Source organism: Chiloscyllium punctatum, chromosome 27, assembly GCF_047496795.1.
Source record: "Chiloscyllium punctatum isolate Juve2018m chromosome 27, sChiPun1.3, whole genome shotgun sequence".
NCBI classification, from domain to species: Eukaryota; Metazoa; Chordata; class Chondrichthyes; order Orectolobiformes; family Hemiscylliidae; genus Chiloscyllium; species Chiloscyllium punctatum.
This window is the reverse complement of record NC_092765.1, coordinates 29,087,492-29,106,257: the sequence shown is the minus strand read 5'-3', so window position 1 is coordinate 29,106,257 and position 18,766 is coordinate 29,087,492. Positions and strand designations below refer to the sequence as shown.

The following is an 18,766-nucleotide window of genomic DNA, read 5'->3' as shown; positions in this document are numbered from 1 at the left end:
AATCCCTTTGGATTCTCCTTAATCCTATTTGCCAAAGCCCTCTCATGTCCTCTTTTTGCCCTTCTGATTTCCCTCTTAAGTAGATGCCTACTGCCTTTATACTCTAACGATTCACTCGACCTCTGATCTACACTTGACATATGCTTCCTTCTTTTTCTTAACCAAAACCTCAACTTCTCTAGTTGTCCAGCATTTCCTACAGCTACCAACCTGGCCTTTCACCCTAATAGGTATATACTGTCTCTGGACTTTGATACAGGGATAGCTGGACAATGGAAAACCTTCAAAAATGAGATGACCAGTGAACATCTACCCCCAATCAACTTTTGAAAGATCTTGCCTAATACGGTCAAAATAAGCCTTCCTCCAATTTAGAACTTTAACTTTTAGATCCTTTCTTTTACATCACTATTTAAAACTGATATAATTATAGTCTCTGGCCCAAAGTACTCGCCCACTGACACCTCAGTCATCCGCCCTGCCTTATTTCCCAAGAGTAGGTCAAGTATTGCACCTTCTCTAGTAGGTACATCTACATACTCAATTAGAAAACGTTCTTGTACTGAAATTCCTCTCCATCTAAACCCTTAACATTATGGCAGTTTCAGTCTATGTTTAGAAAGTTAAAACCCTCTACCATTACCACCCTATTATTATTACAGATAACTGAAATCTCCATACAAATTTGTTTCTCAATTTCCTGCTGACTATTGGGAGGTCTATAGTTCAATCCCAATCAATAATCATCCCTTTCTTATTTCTCAGTTCCACCCAAATAGCTTCCCTGGACGTATTCCCAGGAATATCCTCCTTAAGTGCAGCCGTAATGTTATCCTTTATTTAAAAGGCCACTCCTCCTCCTCCTCACTTGCCTACTTTCTAATCCAGGAACATTAAGCTGCCAGTCCTGTCCATCCCTGAGCCACATCTTTGTAATTGATGAGGGGGCCAGTCCCACGTTCCTAACTATGCCAAATTCATCTGCCTTCCATGTTAGGCCTCTTGCATTGAAATAAATGCAGTTTAATTTATCTCGATCTCTGCTTTGTTCCTGCTTGCCCCAACTGTTTGACTGCTCCTTTTCCCAACTGCACCAGTCTCAGGCTGATCTCTTTCCTCATCAACTCCCTGGATCATCTCCCCCTACTCACCCAATCACTTAGCTAGTTTAAATCCTCCTAAGCAGCTTCAGCAAGTCTCCCTGCCAATATATTAGTCCCCTTCCAATTCAAGTGCAATGTGTCCTCCTTGTACAGGTCACTTCTACCCCAGAAGAGATTCCAATGATCCAAAAACGTGAACCCTTCACCCCTGCACCAGCTCCTCAACCACACATTCCATCTGCTCTACCCTCCTATTCTGACTCTCACTAGCTTGAGGCACCGAGAATAATCCAGATATTACTACCCTTGAAGACTGCCTTTTTAAATTCCTGCTTAACTTTCTATATTCTCTCTTCAGAATTTCATCCTTTTTCCTTCCTATGTCATTAGTTCCATTGTATACAACAACCTCCTGCTGGTCTTACTCACCTTTGAGAATATTCTACACTCTGTCAGAGACATCCTTGATCCTGGCATGGGGGAGGCAACACACCATTCTGATTTGTTGCTGTCAGCCGCAGAAACGTCTGCCTTCGCTGCTGACGGGAGAGAGTCCTCCATCACAATCGATCGCTTGGAACCTGATGTACCCCATTAGAGCTAGTCTTAGTACCAGAAACTTGGCTGTCCGTGCTCCATTCCAGATAGTCCATCATCCCCTACATTTTCCAAAGTAGCACACTAAGATGGGGATTGCCACAGGAGACTCCTGCACGACATGCCTCTCTCGCCTACCTTTCCTAGAGGTAACTCATTTCTTAGATAAAGATTATAACTAAAATAAAGACTTATTTAATAATCATTTGTAATTACTGTCAATTGGCTTACCTAGTTAAGCCATCAATTTAATACAGTATATTTTCTTCATTTAAGTTACAGCCCTAGTTTGGAGAGAAAAAAAATTAAACCTTAAAACTCACCAATTACCCATCTGTTTACCTAAATGCCCTTGGACTTTAGCTCTCAGTTCTCAGCATCTCTTACTACCTCTCTCAGACCAATCTTGCATGTAAAATACCAGAACATCATCTCTTCCTTCACTTAAATTCAGAGTAAATACTCTGAGCAGCAGTATTTAGCCAAGCTGGACCTTGTGCAACTTCATTTGTGGCCAAGCAGAACATCACATATTTCTGTTTGCACATTTGAATCGATATGCCTTCGGTGCACTAATCTGCCACCTAATTTACCAACTTTCCAGGTGTCATTGACAGACAGATTCTTTACCATCAAGCCAAATAGAAACAAGTTAACATCAAGTTAAATGCTAATTTCAAACATGGCTGGACTGTAGAAACAGATGAACCCTTAAATTCTCTGACTCAATTCCTGGAGATAAGTAAGAACTCTGTTGGGTTGGATTTGGTGCGACTTCAAGAGCTGAACTGAGAAAATGAAACAAAGCTTCCATCAATGTCAAAATGCACCGGAGTACCTTGGTTTAACCTTTCTTGGATCTTTCCTTCTTCCAGATGGATAATAATTAGGTCTTCTGTGTTTTGCCGAATTGCAGAGATTTGCAAGATTTGCTACATTCAGCTCTTTTGCAGCATGATGTAACTGATTAATCAACTGTTTCTTTCATTTAAAAACCTAATATTTTATATCAGTTGAAATTAGTCATTAATGAGTTCTATACTAGAAACTCAAGAAACAATAAGATGCAGAATAAAGCTTTGACTACTCTGCTACCACATTCCTTTTAGATTTTAATATTACAGATCACGTAGATGCAAACATCCATGAATGTACGTCCTCTTTCCCAATGTCCTTTGCCAGTGAAACTTCTACTGATATAAGACTATCATCTTCATCCTACCCCTGTATAAAACTTTGCTCATTTATCACTTGTCCTTACTGACCCCAACTGATTCCATTAGTCAATAAATTGACATCAAAATTCTCGTTTTAGTTCACAAATCTTTCCTCAACATTCTCCAAGGAAAGAATTTGGTTCAGATCTGCTTCTTCCATTATAATTTATTGTGTTCATCCTTTTCACTGTTCTATAAATGGTCTAGAATCTTAATCAAATCAAGAAACATCCCCTACATAATTCACCTTGTTAATTTCTCATCCCAATCAAAATATCTTTTCTCATTACCTCTCAACCAATTTTCCTTTTGCATCTGATCCTCAAATATGTAGTCACTTGGGAACTTGTCTAATGTTAAAAGTATTACATAAATCTTAGTTGTAACTACCCTCATTATGAAATCATAATCAGTTTTGTATGATGATAGATTGCGACTGCTGCAGATTTTGCATAGAACCTCTACACCTGAACTGTATTTAACTCAGATATTAGGGCTGAAAGACCAAAGTCCAAAGATGCTGCACAAACCTAAAGTAATTAATTAAGACAACAAAAAATACTCAAATAGCTTGGCAAAACAGTACTAGAGAATCAAGAAATATCGGGACTTGTCTGAACGTTAATGTATTGAAATAAACTTTTATTGAAGAGGACAGTAACACTGAACAAGAGAGTTACATTAAAAAATTACAATAGATTTAGTCAAATAACCTATAGAATTTTGTTACAGATTTTTTGCGACACTGTAGATTTGATTTTATAATATATTAAGACTGGGAAACATACCACTGGCTGACAGTGTAGGACAACCCATAAGATGTTGCCAGGATCATATAATGTTAATACGTAACTGATGGGAAATGCTCTGGATACACAATTTTATGATTTGTGAATTGGAGGGAGAGGATACATTGAAAGTGTAAACAATTTTAGTAACAAATGATGACTTGCAGCAAAAATCAAAATTAAATAAAATCATAATTTCTCTTTTGGAGCCTCTTCCAAGAATATTTTGAAGTCAGAAACGTACAATGCTGTGGCTTTAAAACGAAAATCTAGTTTTCAAATTTAATAAAGAAAACACCTGTGATGTTTGGCCGAGTATTGTTCAGAGGTTTCATAGTGAACATTTTGAAACTAACTGTCGAATAATATTGTTGGATTGCAGGTTTGATCAAGTGAAAAAGATACATTATATATTTATTTTATGAGACAAATCCAGCATGGCCCCCAAATACTTTGAGAAGCTTTAGTCAGCAATTGTACAAATGATGTAATCACTAATAACAAAACGTCTCTACAGAATCACACAGTTAATGATTTGCATGTAACCACATAAGATTTTAAGTTTTGGAATTTTAATTGAATGCTTCATATGTAAATAAAATTTAATTCCCAAAATTTATACGGAGGAAAAATATATTTCGAAAATATCTGCACTGGAAGAAACTGCTAGAATTTGTACAGGCAAACTGTTTGCCAGGTTCCACAAAATTTTGGATCAAATATCTAGGGACTATAAAATCCAAGTCAACTGGCAAATACATTTGCATTTTAACAAAAAATGTCAAGTTTCTTTTTTTGTAACAAGAATGGACCAAGCAAGAAATTCTTAGAAATTACGAACACATTTACAAAAACACGTTACACAAATATTAACCCTCTTGAGGACTACAGTAACAATTATGCACCAAATGCAAGACTACAAATCTATTTTATTCACAGGATACTTTGATTTTAAGAAATGTTCTTGAGGCTCTGTGCGTTTCTCAATTAATGTGCATTACTTGTCAGATAATGAAAACAAGTTTAAAGGCATTATATATTGATGCATATTTAGAAAACTGTAAAGCACATTTAGGTTGATGAATTTTTAAACTAAAATGCTGATTATGATTTGCTTGGATGAAAACAATTAATTACTTCCTAGAGTTTGAAAACCTATTGAAGTTCAACTGCCACAAAAACACAGCCGCAGCTTCAACAATGCAATTACGTTGGAGGATGATTCAATAAAATTGCAGTGGAGCCCAAAGGCTAATGGATACTCAAGACACAACACTGAACATTATGGATAAAGAGAGTAACTGCAAACAAAAGACAAAGCAAATCTTATTTGATACTCAAGAGGGTTAATACAGAAATGATCTCCTGGGAACTCAGCTTTGAACAAGTTAGATATTTCTAACTTAAATATGTAAAAGGTATACAAACAGGAAATGCAGAGATCCCAAATTCATCAGTTTAACTTGGGTATTCAAAAGGATGATCATTATTCTCTTTCTTTCCCAGAGAGCTGTTTCAGGTGACATTAACAGCTAGATTTTTACATTTGAATGTTTTGGGCCCCAGTGACATATGTATCTGATGCAGCTGTCACTGCTTCCATTCATTAACACAGGCAGAAATGTAGACATAGAAGCAGCATTACATTAAATTAAAAAGTTTATTTTTATTATATGGAAACCTGCACTGATGTAGTTAAGATTCGTTACAACGTCAATGGCATGGCACAGAAGCGCTATGATCCTGTAACACACCGTACTATGGACTGATAAAACATAAATGGCTTGCCATTCCCCACATGGTAAATTCTCGAACTCAGCCATGCAGTCAGGGAAGCATTCAGTCAAAGGTCAGGCACTTTTCCAGAGGGAGGGAAAATTCAGCTGACAAGTCACCCACAATAGCTGCTCTCCAAACATCTGGATCAAGAATGACCAGAGATCTAGAAAGAATTCTGCAGGTCATTTTTTTTTGGCTAGGGAATAGTGTATGGTGAAAGGAGCCATAAAAGTGGGAATTCCAAACTTTCACATGAAAATTATTACATTGCCAGAGAACTGAATATGACTTTGTAAAGAAAATGATATTTGATGGCAGTGGAATAAGTCATCCAGTAGACTGAATATCCACTTTGACATTTGAATACTGTCATTTGATTCTCTCCCACATAGCTCAGTATGGTTTTCTCAATTCCCAGAATATACCATTGCCTTCATTGCTGACCTATCATATTGTTGCCAATTTCAGGTAAAACCCAAAAAAAATTGCAGTTTTGGTAACTTGGACCAAAGTTGAACTTTTACATATGCCACAGGTCAATTTCAATTTAATATAAAAATTAAATGTCACATGGCATGAAGCTCACCTGAGGTCACTTTGGAAATTTATGAATTTAGCCACTTGAATGGGAGTGTGTTTAATTAAAGAAACAATATGATGCGTTTAATTTAACATCATATATACATAAAAATCAATGGCCTTCATTATGATGACTTACAACACTGAGTACACCCTGCAATGAATTCCACAACTGCACGCAGACTATTGCTGTAGGATTTCAGTTAGAAACTAATTTTTGGTGGCTGCAAAATCTTTCTTATCCCTTAGACATGTTAATGACACAATTACACTTAATGAAATTAATTTTTAAAAAAACGTATGTAGTTGAGTATCGATGGACTAAAGAACCAATGTTTTTCATTTCTATTTTAAGATTTCACCTTTTGCAAGATTTACCTGCAAAGATCTTGTCATTCTTTAATGAAGGCCAGTGATCTATTCTATGCAACCTCAACAGTAATAGGTAGAATATCCAAAAACACTTATGATAATTTCAAATTCACACTAATCTCCTCTGAAGAAAAAGGCAACAAGCGATAGCAGAGGCCCTCCCTCTTAATGTATAATTGCAACACTAATGCATATGTTACACTGCAGTATGCTAAACATTAGTAATAAATAAGAGTTAACTTTCAGAAATAACCACAAAATAAAGGCTCATTTTTTCCATTAAAAATCCAATTCGATAACTGCTATTAAGACAATTTTTGAACATTTTAAAGTGTACTGTCAAGCATGTGCAGCAGATATAATGTAACCAAAAGCAATTTTTTTTAAATGCAGCATATGAAGGTTACTGAGGTGCAGTGTTTTTTTTTAATCCCAAGCTTCCTTAAAACAGAACGCTCACCATACACAACCACCAACCACTACTACTTTTCATCCTTCATATGAGAAGGAAAACTCTAAGAGTTCTCCTTGAGCTTGACACAAATGTTGCTGTACTAGGCTAACAGGAGGTATGCTTGCTGTGAGAGGAGACATAGTTAGTAACATTTCTTTTCCTTTTGCCTCTCTTCCACCCCAGGATATGATTCTTTAACATAAATTCACCCAACTTCACTTGCGTTTAGTTTAAGTTTCAGGTCACACTGGAAGTCAAACTGTCAACTATAGTTATTAGTAGCATTTCTGACAGATTTAAAACAAAATCAAATAAATCCCTCTTCATAAAATTCTCATTCAACAAAACATTTTACTCTATGTAGTACAAGCAACATACAATGAAAACATTTGCATGACTGGTTCCATTTGATTTGCTTTTCCACATTTAATTTTTTCACTATTTCTATAATTTACATTTGCACAAATTTATCATCATCTCCTCCATAAAGTAAATAAGCAGGTCCAATTATAAGCTAATAAAGAATGCAGATTGGAAATTAGTACTTTAATGATTATTTTACTGTCCTAGCCAACCTCTTATTATTTTTCAATAGTTAACAGTTTAGAATGGATGTCAAGGCATTAGAGAAGATGAAGATTAGGTGTACCAGGATAAGGAAAATCATTTATTGGGAAGAAATTGAAGCTGGAATTGTTCTCCCTGTAGAAAAGGTCAAGGAGATATTTAACTGTGGATTATAAGGATGACACGTCAATAATTAGGAGAGCATAGATATAAATAACTGGTAGAAGAATTAACCAGGGTTGAGGAGGCATTATTTTCTCTTTAAAGGTTGGTCAGAGTTTGGAACTCTGTCTTAAAGGGTGGTAGAGGTAGAAATCCTCACTGTATTCAAGAAGTACTTAGATATGTTCTTGAGGCACCATAACCTACAGGGCTATGGAGTGGAAGTTAGAAGATGGAAGAAGACTAGATGTATCTTTTGCCAACCAGCATGGACACAACTGACTACGTGGACTCTTTCTGTGCTGTATGCCTGCTTATATTTCTACTTTATAGAGTATTCAAAATTATGAAAGGTTTATTTCCAAGAACCAAGGTTGTAGAAAATTAACTGGCAAAGAATAAGGAAATAATAAAATACTTCATTCAGAAATTATACTACCTGAAACCATAGAGAAGGCAAATTCCACAGGAACGTTCAAAAGGCAATTGGACATATACTTGAAGAGGACTAGTTTACAAGGTTTTGTGGAAAAAATGTGGTGTGGAATAAATTGGACAACTCTTTCAAAGAGCCTATGCAAATATCATGGGGCAAATAAGTTAAGTGTGTGCTATATAATTCTATGCTATATAATTCTATGATCCTATTGGTATAATTGATTATGTTTATTTTAACATTCTTTTATTTGCTCTAGAATACATTTAAAAAAAGGGGTCAATCCCAGCCAAAATATGATCAAGCCATCAGAAATCTAATAGATTCAATTTGCTAATAGAAAATATAATTTCAAAAATACTTTTTAAGCACAATTCCAAGAACATACTAAAACACTGAGCTGCAAAAGACTAAATAGAGAAACTAGTTTGAAAAGTTGGATTTTCAACTTTGTTATTCATATCACATCAGATTAGTTATTTGGAATTCATTAGGGGAGGAAAAGTTACCCAATTAGTGCTTCTGCCTCCTTGGAGTGGACAGAAAAATGGCAGTTTGCTTCATAAGAGTTAGCACAAACAATTCAATCCAATTAAAACAAACTGTAGCAACCAATTAAAATATTGATTTTTTTTTCCAGTGTACTTTGTAAAAGTATTGAATTCTTGAGCAAATGTCCATTAAAGCAAGGTACGTGAGAGAGACGAGGAGACAAAATGGTAGCAAACTGTTCATTCATTGAGAATGTTGCAGCAAAATAGATCCTATCCTCATCTATATTCACACCTTTGCATCAACAACAGATGAGCATGACCAGAACCCTGCCAAATTTTCCCCTCTCTAATCCACAACTCCAGGGGCCAACTGTAGTAACCTAGCCTTCCTCCCACCATTTCATCCCAGCTCTTCGTCAACAATAAACAGGGAAAGGATTGCTTTTGCTGTTGCAGATGGCTTAGCTGCTCAATGTAAGAGCTATTGATTTAATAAATGCAAGACTATCTTCAGATGATAGCAATTCTCTTACTGTTATATCAGTGTTAGAAACAAATAGTTAACTTAAGATGGAAACCTAGGAATGTACTATCCACAAATAAGCACATTCTCTAATTCACTGGCTCTGCCAGATTGGTTCCTTCGAATTAGAATTAAATAAAATGCAAAAGAACAAATATGTAATCCTCAGTAAATGAATACTCCTTACCTGAAATTCTGGCTCTACCAGTAAGCACACTTATGTTCGTTAAGAGAGTTTTCACGTTATTGTATCAATTTATAAACAGTTCCTTTGTTTAAATAAAAAATACAATCTGAATTCTTCAGAACAGATAATAGAATGTGACGAGAACGAAAATGTATATATACATTTACATGTAAATACATATTCACCATTTCAGAAACTGGAAATGTGCCTCCCAGAGCTTAATTTGTTTACTGAAAATATCAACTCTTGTAGAGATATGATGGTATAGACCTAATAATAGGAGCACCATTGAGTGCAGTTGGCCAACTGTAAAGTTTTAGTCAAAGTTACAAGCAAATTAGAATTAACATACTGCATACACTCTGTTATCATACCAGTTACACTTCATAACACACATTAGGCCTGTATCACTCATCTCTCCTTCTAGACATGAAGTTTCCAATGGAAGGGGTTGAGTAGAACATCGACATATAAACATTTACAAAATAGGAAAATATTCTCAACTTGGGAGATAGAGTTTAAAGAAATGTGGTCAATTCACAACAATCATAGCTCCTATTCTATATAATTTTCTGGTTAGGTTGTGTATTGAGAGTGTTCTTCAAAGCTTTTCGTATTATTGTCCCCCTTCTTGGTCCTGACTTAGTAGAAACTGCCATTAAATACATCAGCTACGGGATACTGTCATATTCTTGGCATTATATAAAACTGTTTCAGCCACATAATGAACAAAAAAAAAATTCTACAGCACCAGCTTCTGTAAAGGCACTTTCTAAGGACTGATCTTCAAAATAATAATTAAAATGGATCAGCATAAATGCTGAAGCCACCCCTTTCCTATAGCAATAGACCAGTACAAATGCCACATCTGCAATCAAGTCTGTGCCCATACCAAAATATTAATGGTACAGATACTAGACCTCTACAGCATAGGTATTCAGTAAAATCAATTCCAGCACTTATTACATATGTAGTGGCAGATATTGCATCCAGTGGTACTAGACTCATATTGAGAGAGATCATTCCAGTACACTAAAATAGATGCTATACTTATAAAAGCCCCCACATTACTACACATACTAAGTACTAAGAGGTACCAAGATAGATACAGCATATATTGCTAACTTTCCAAAACCTGTACCTGCCTATAATGTGCTGGTATTGATACAGGCAGGCAGTCAGGTTTTCACTTGCACTAATTCTTTTGTTTTGTGGTGTCTCCCAGTACAGGTTAACAATAAACCAGTACTAAAATTTAAATCAGTAGGTAATGTTCTGAAAAAAAAACAGAAAAAGGGGCTTGGTAAAAGCTGGCCTGATTTAATTTTTATACTGGTCAATCACTACATTCTTTCCTTCACTCTTGTAAATAGGAACTGTGAGAATCTCTTCAATTCCTAGTGCAGTTATTGTCTGACACTGATTAACAAATAGCAGCTATCGGTCTCACTGCCCTCCCAACACTGGTACATAATGACATTAGTCTGCAAATGCTATTGGCACTTTATGCAGGCATTCACAAACTTAGCTGATGGGTATGGTACAGGGACACATGCCCCTCCTCACAAAAAACCTCTAATTTACAGATCGACGTTAGGGAAATGTGGACAGATTAAATATGCAGTACAAGGAAGCATTCTGTTTTAAATGCTATCAGTTTGTAAAGTTGCAAGAGCAGCATTCCATGTACACCATTATTGTACATTGTCTAAAGTAAACAGTGGTGATTTGAATTGTGATTCAGATTCGGCATCGGCTCAATTAAACTACATCCACAGAGACCAAATGGAACATGACAAAGGCACCAAGTATTAAAGTCCTGGTGTGGCTTGACTGCAGAAGTCTCCTCCTCTTCAAATATAGCTCATAGGGAGCTGGTGAGTTAATTTGAAATATGTTGCATGCATACAGTGCATATAGATGATTAGCCCTAGTAAAACGTTGCTAAATGTTAGTATTGCTGAGCTAACTGGTGGGGGAGTTGTCCTGAAGGATTTTTCCAAACATTATTTAATGTGACATACAATTACGCTTTTTGTGGTGTGGGAGAAAGAACAGATTGTAATGATCATGAATTCAGATAAGTTGGGGTATGAGCACTATTTCTTAATAGTTAAGTAGTTTAGATTGAAACAAATAATACATTGATAGGCTTTGGAAAGCAAAATATTCTTTGTGATCAGATCACTTGAAGATAAAGTCTGTCTTTGCAAAAGTGAAGATCAGAAGAATTTTTAAAAACCGTTTGATCAGGATGATAAATGGGAGAAGGATTGTAGTAATTTCTTATATGAGACAGATTTAAACAGTGAGGTGCCAGTTAGTTTGGAGTACTTTGATATAACTTGGTAAATTATTTGTGCATCCAGAAGTTTATTTCTGACTGAATCTTCACATTGTGGAACAAGCTCTTGTGATTGTTGATCTATTTCAAGAGGAATTGGACATAGTATACATTCATTCTATTGGGACAACTGTACATAATTTGCAAATATAGTCATCATACAAAACTTCATTTTCCCTGCGATTGTGATGAATTTAGTCAGTCATCTAACTAGTCACTCAATCCTTGGAAAGGTTAATACATGGTTCTCAAACAAGCCTGGATTGGACTGCTTCTTTTGGTATTTTCTCTTGATATTCCAGCACGTGATTGTTTGTCCACCTAAACAATTTTTTCAGGGATGACACAATCAAAGATACCAATACTTTATAAGCTGGGAAGTGACAATATGACACCACTACTGCTCCTATTTCTGTTACAGACTTTGAATTATCTGATGGCCATTGTGGTTTTTCAGCTGGTAAGTGAAAGATTTGTAAGTGATGCAAAATCTATAGCAGCATATTGACAGGATCTCTCCATGTGGCAAGAATCGTTTTAATAGTCATAGCCATGATTCACTTTTGGTCCAAAACATTAACTCAATAATATTTTTCAAAATACAAGTATGATCAATGAATAGATTCCAAAGAAAAAAATACATCCACAAAGGTGGACTCTGCAGAAGATGTTTCCAAAGTAAAGATTCCCTTCAAATGGGTATCCCCCCTGACTAAAATCAGATACCTCTTTATATGATGGGGAATCTAGGAAGAGATGGTTACTAATTTGCGAAACAGAGTTCTCTGGGCAACATTTCTTTATCAGCTTTGTGGAGCTTAATAAAAAGAATCTAACAGTATTTAGATTAAACAAAAAGTAACATCCATGGAGGTATTTTGATATTTTTAAAAATCTTTCAGGCAATTATGTACATCAAGAGCAGTAAGAGATCTGCATAAGAAAATATGAAGGAAAAACAGATTTCTTTGATTTTGCATTGTGTTAGTCCTATCTCAGTGAGATTGGTGGTGAAATCAACTCCATTGACTTTTTAAAATAACTTTATTTCAAAAAGTAGATCTACTTAAAATTTCTCAAGCAAAGCACTGTCTAATTCACTAACAAAAGCCAATCAAAACTTTGCTTTTCTTATAGAGATGATGTCCTGTGTACTATGGAAAACTTCTGTAAAGTCGAGAATGGGAGTCTGATTTACAAAGAAAATATTCATCTTCGTAATGAATAAAACTTAAGACTTTATCAACATAATTTGACTTAATCTGATTCTACTTCATCACTGTGGAGGGGGGCTAAAGGAAGAGAGATAATTCTGATAGGTTTTTCATATTTTATCACTGCAATTGTGCCTAAAGAATCAGTTTTGACAAAACAGGCACTACATTCCTTTTTAAAGCTGGAATATTTACTGTAAGTTTGCATGCCAGAGTTCATAGAATATTAGCCCTTATGTTTGAGGCAAGGGTGTAATAAATCAAAAATATTTGAGTTTGCTTTATAATCAAATGACAATATGCCTGGTTTTTATGAAAGGGGAGGAAAATTCTGCAGTTTCTTCTTGGTTTCCATAAAGTTCTAGTTACTTTTTAATTCTGTAGAAGTACAATTTCTTTCATGTAGAGGAGAGGCTGTTTTGTAGGGCTGGGACACAAGCAATGCCCATCCATCAAGAAGGCTGCAGCATTTTGTATATTGCGGTTCGAGCCAGTGCAATGACAACCATTGGATAAAACATGCAGTTCATGAGGTTTTACAAAGTGCAAACAACGTCATGAGATTTGTATCAATGAAACAAGTCAAACTTTTATGAAAAAATTCCAAATAAAAAACTTGGTATATTATCTTAAAATGGAATGACTGAAATAAAACAGAAAAATATTTGAAAAAAATTCACATTTCAGTGATTAGATGTGTAAATTAAATAAGGTAATGTCCCAATAAACTAACATTAAAACGTCCCAGCCCTACTTTTTTTTTGCATTCAACCTTTTTTCTTATTAAAACTGATAAGGTTCTGAAGTGCGGAGGTGTCCACTCTCCCACGGTTATAGTGGTACAACTGCTGCTCCGTTACAGCATAGGACACGGGCTTTCTAACCAACCGCTTATTGCACTAACGGTAGCAATGTTCTGTCAGTATACAACACGGTTACATTCCAGAACTAAATAAAATTGATACTACTATATTTTAATGTAAATTCATATTAAATTAAGCATTTTTTCTAATAAATATAAAGATGCTAAAACAAAAAAAAATCACATTTAGTTGTGAGCTAGCAAGTAAACAACAAAAGAAACAGCAAAAGTTTCTACATTAAACAGAGCCCCCAAATCTTGGAATTTTCAAAAGTTTCTCTCTCACCATCATTGCTTAAGCTCATCCAAGTCCTGGATTTTATCTTCTATATGTAAAGTTCCACTGCTCTGGTTATGAAGCTGAGCCACAACTACTTGCTATACTCAACAGTCAGTTGACTTAATTGATAACTTAACCAATAAATGGAATTTGAACAGTGGCATTGCAGAGGTGGGACTTCTTGAAGCTCAAGAAGAACTGGTAGAATATATTTTCAAACATGTCTTTTTCACCTACAGCAACCATCCCACCCTCCCAAAGTTGAGGACTAAAGTGAATGGCTGGATTTCTGACCTAATCAGTGACTACTTTTGAGATCCAAGGTTTGTGGAACTTTTTTTTGTTCCATTTTTGTGTTGCTTGATAAAGATGAGTTTTGTGCTGCCAAACACTGAGGTAAAGGCAAAAAGGAAACTATACTGAAAAAGGAAAAAAAGGAAAGACACAGACATGAGGTCTGACAGAGCGCACACACACACACACACATACACACACGCGCACGCGCGCACATGTGCACACACGCACGCACACACACAGAGCAGTTGGCTGGTTTCGTATTGCATAATAGTGCTATGATCTTCGTAGGTAAACAATCCCTTTCCGCCAGTTTATTGAAACTATTGTCTCCGCACAGTGAAAGTTACAGTATGGCTGGAGACATCTCCCGTAAACTGACCCCACTGGAAATGTAGGCTGAAATCTTCGGTTCTTTCTGGAGAGAAGTTCCCAAACTCAAGCGAAGTACATTGTGCGTAAGGTATCCTGGTGGATCTGCACAGCCTTGGCAAGAGCCTGTGGGTCACGTCCGTTACTCTGTCCGGAAATGTGACTGCCTTCAGCGCTGTAAATATTGGAGAAAGATGATCAAAACTGGACAAATCCTGACTTGAACATTTGTATTCTTCTAGGTATTCATGAAAACATAATAAACGAATAGATTCATGTCTACATAGATTACAATTACTATTTCTAATGCCTACTTATGCAAGTCATACTATGAAGGATGTTATAGATCTAGATATTGTTGACATTTCTTACAGTGCAAGAACATTTAGAAAGATTAGTTTTATCCATACAGCTTTGCATAATTTCTACATCTGGGTAAACAAAGTGTTGCTTCATTAGATGGAAGTTTTGGCAGTCGTTAAAATTCACACAAAATTTTGTACAATGTTTAGTTGAACCCAACTCTCATAAACAAAGATTTTCTGTTGCTTCTGGAAAGCTAATATTACACTAATGAAAAGAAAACAAACTGCAAATAACCATGTAAAATGCTATGTACAGGGAACAAGTAGTTGCATCAAGCAACAAAAAAAAGTACTGAAAACAAGTGTCTATCATATGTCTCGTATTTGCTAATTTTATTTTTTAAATATGGGGAATAACTTTAAACACAATATTTTAATGTCTTCCGTGTCCAGTGGTTTATTATTGTTGACAAAACTTTAAGCTATACTATGAAAAACAAAATCACTCTTTGTCCATCTTCTCCAACATCACTATCTCCATCACATTGGTCCAATTTCTTTCATCCCAATGCCGAACTTCCTTCAACTGAATGCCAGTTGGTCTTAGCTTACCTCAGCATTGTATTGCAAGTAATCAAAAATATTGTTTGAAATTCTGAAATTATTCATTTGTCCAGCTGAAGAACGAATTGCCTATATTTGACTTTGACATTCAAACAAAACGTGTGGTAATTTTAACTTCTGCAAGTTCCATACTTGTGAATCCCTAACCACTGTTAGGTATGAGTATTTATTATCTACCGTTTCTATCATCAGCAAGAGAAAACCTGACATGTAGAGATCATGGAAACAACACAGAATGTGCGTCTAACAATGACAACATATAGTCTTTATTACCTGTCATGCTCTTTGTCCACCAAGTGGTATCTTGCTCTAAATGCCACTAGATGTGCATAATAGGCTGGTGCTGGGATAGAGACAGAGCGTGTGCAGCGCACGTATGTGTGACACAGCTGATAGGTGAGGAGCTGAAGTTCATCTGCAGAGAAGCAGTTGTCATCCCACAAAACATGGTAATGTGAGGGACGACTTGTACCCTGAAACAGATAACATTGGCAAATTTTTTTAATCAGGTTATCCTCTTACAAATATACTTACTTTCCTCTTGGCAGCTTCCTTTACCAGGCATGCTAGAGTGGTCCAAACTGATTCTTGGTAAAACTTTAAAAGGTATTATATATACTGACCCTATGTTCACTGATCAGCATACAGGTTGGGATTTCTATATTTCCATGAATGATAAGATTGGTCTTATCGGAAAACTTGTAAGAAGTGTTGTGTGATTTTTAACTTTGTCCACCCCGGTCCATCAATGGCACCTCCACGTCATAAGTGGAAATAGGGTGCAGCAAAGCCATTCAATAACTGTTACAGTCTAATCAGACTGTATACTGTGGATATTCATGAAATACTGAATGTGGTCACTATTAGTCAAAAAAGTACCCAATCTACCTAAGGTTAAGGGTAAGGTAGCCTAAATGAAAATTATTGATTTAAGGTGGCTATGGTCACCTGACCAGGATGAGCCAGTCACTAAACTATTAATAAACAAGAATCAGTCTGAACCAAAATGAACAAAAACAGAAAGCATGCACTTTCTTCCCTGTTTCTATCAGCTTCTCAAAGATAGTGCCCATTTGGAAACCAAATTGACCACAAATTCAGAAATTTCACTAATGCTGAAGATATGAGGCAACAATTAAAACAACTGTAGTCTCAGGTTAAACTCAACACTTCAAAACTGTAACATTTTAAACTGTATATTCTTGATTTTCCTTTTGTACTAGACACTACCGCCTTTTGGAAACAGCGTATCTACTTGTGTGTGTATGTTGGATGGCATGTTTTATTACTTTTCTATCCCAACAGTCACTGCATCAGAGGTCAGATCAGTTTTCCTTCTTGTGAATCCAAGGAAAGTGATGGGACCAGGTGGAGTACCAGACAATGCACTCAGAGCATGTGCAGATCAACTGGCAGAGGTCTTCTCGGACAGATCCAGGTCAGATGCCATATCACTTTCCTTCACTCCTCCCTAGAACATCTTGACACCAGAACAGCTACGTAAGAATCCTACTCATTGACTACAGTTCAGCCTTCAACACGATTATCCCCTCAAGACTGATTACTAAACTTAGTGATCTCGGACTAAGCCCCGCTCTCTGCAACAGGATCTGCAGTTTCCTGACCCAAAGGCTACAATCAGTGAAGATTGGGGACAATATTTCATCCTCACTAACACTCAACACTGGAGCCCCCCAGGGGTGTGTACTCAGCCCCCTACTGTACTCACTGTGTACCCATGACTGCGTTGCCAAACACCAGACTAATGCCATTTACAAGTTCGCTGATGACAACACCATAGTCCGTCTAATCTCAGATGGTGATGAAACAGACTACAGACAGGAGGTGGAAGACCTGGAAAAATGGTGCACTGAGAACAACCTAGCTCTCAATGCCAGCAAAACCAAGGAACTCATTATTGACTTTCAGCAGGATGGTACTCCTGCCCCCCTACACAATAACAGCACAGAGGTGGAAAGAGTGTAGAGTGCCAAGTTACTGGGAGTGGTCATTAACAACATGCTTTCTTGGATTCTTCATGTGGACACTGGTTGCAAAAGCCCAAGAACGTCTCATCTTTCTCAGGCAGCTGAGAAAATTTGGCATGACGGCAAATACCCTTGCCAACTTTTATAGTTGTGTCATCAAGAGCATTCTGTCTGGATGTATCACTACCTGGTATGGCAACTGTACCATTCAAGACTGAAGATGGTTACAGAGAGCGGTGAACTTGGCCCGGACAATCACAAAGGCCTCCCATCTATAGAATCTATCTTCCAGGCCCACTGTCAAGGAAAGGCTGCCAGCATTCTCAAAGATCCATCCCACCCTGGCAGTTTTTCTACAACCTCTACCATCGGGGAGAAGGTAGAGAAGCCTGAACACACGCATCGGCCGGTTTCGAAACAGTTTCTAACTTACTGGTGTTAGAATACTGAGTGGACTCTCAAACTCTTAGCATTCGCCTGTACCGGTGTTTTGGTTTTTGCCACTGTTTACCTATTATTTACTTGTCTATGCTATTTAACTTGTGATCTGCCTGTATTGCTCACAAGACAAAGCTTTTCACTGTGCCCCAGTACACGTGACATTAAATTCAATTCAATTCCTCTTTCTTTCATGCGAGCAAATTTTTATAATTAGCTCTTTTATTTCAATCTAGTAAATGAAGTTTTAACCGGAATATTTTAATTGATATATTTGCTTGTTAAAAAGAATTAAAGATCTATGTTGCAATCAACCACTGAGATTAAAAAGACAGGTGCTGATTTAACCTTTCTCACCTGATCATAAGAAAACGTAATCAAATTAATTATATACGATGTGCCTTTAACAAATTAGTGCTGGCTATTCTTAATTGACCCACTTTGTCAAAATAACCATAATCATTTCTAAATCCATACAACTGAATTTCAAAGAACAAAGCACAATGTAGTGCTGTATTCACTGAAGACCAGGTAAATTCACCTGGCTTATCCAGTGATTGTCTGGTCATTTGCCATGTTGATGTGTGGATCGTGCTGTGAGCAAATTTGTTGCTGATAGTGTTCCCTCTAAGCTGTTGTTCTGAGTTTCTGCACATGATGTGTCAATGCTGACTACGGCTTTGACATCTAGGTCTGGAAGTCACTATTGCACATGGACCTCGGAGGTCCACAGAGAAGAAAAAAAATTTAGAGGGAATGCTATTTGTTGCTTTTCTTTACAACAAAT

General features: G+C 36.5%; 1 protein-coding gene across 2 annotated transcripts in view; it reads right to left on the bottom strand.

Moving 5' to 3' along the window:
* Nucleotides 1-3,542: 3,542 nt before the first annotated feature.
* The window catches only part of LOC140453591 (protein argonaute-3), a 131,539-nt gene continuing 116,315 nt past the window's right edge, over nucleotides 3,543-18,766 (bottom strand). For both annotated transcript variants that reach the window (XM_072548402.1, XM_072548401.1), the window contains exons 19-20: nucleotides 15,827-16,026; nucleotides 3,543-14,799 (exon numbers count right to left, since the gene is read on the bottom strand). In XM_072548402.1, the coding sequence (XP_072404503.1) occupies nucleotides 14,691-14,799; nucleotides 15,827-16,026 (309 nt within the window). In that variant the 3' untranslated portion in view covers nucleotides 3,543-14,690. The remainder of the gene's footprint in view (nucleotides 14,800-15,826; nucleotides 16,027-18,766) is intronic.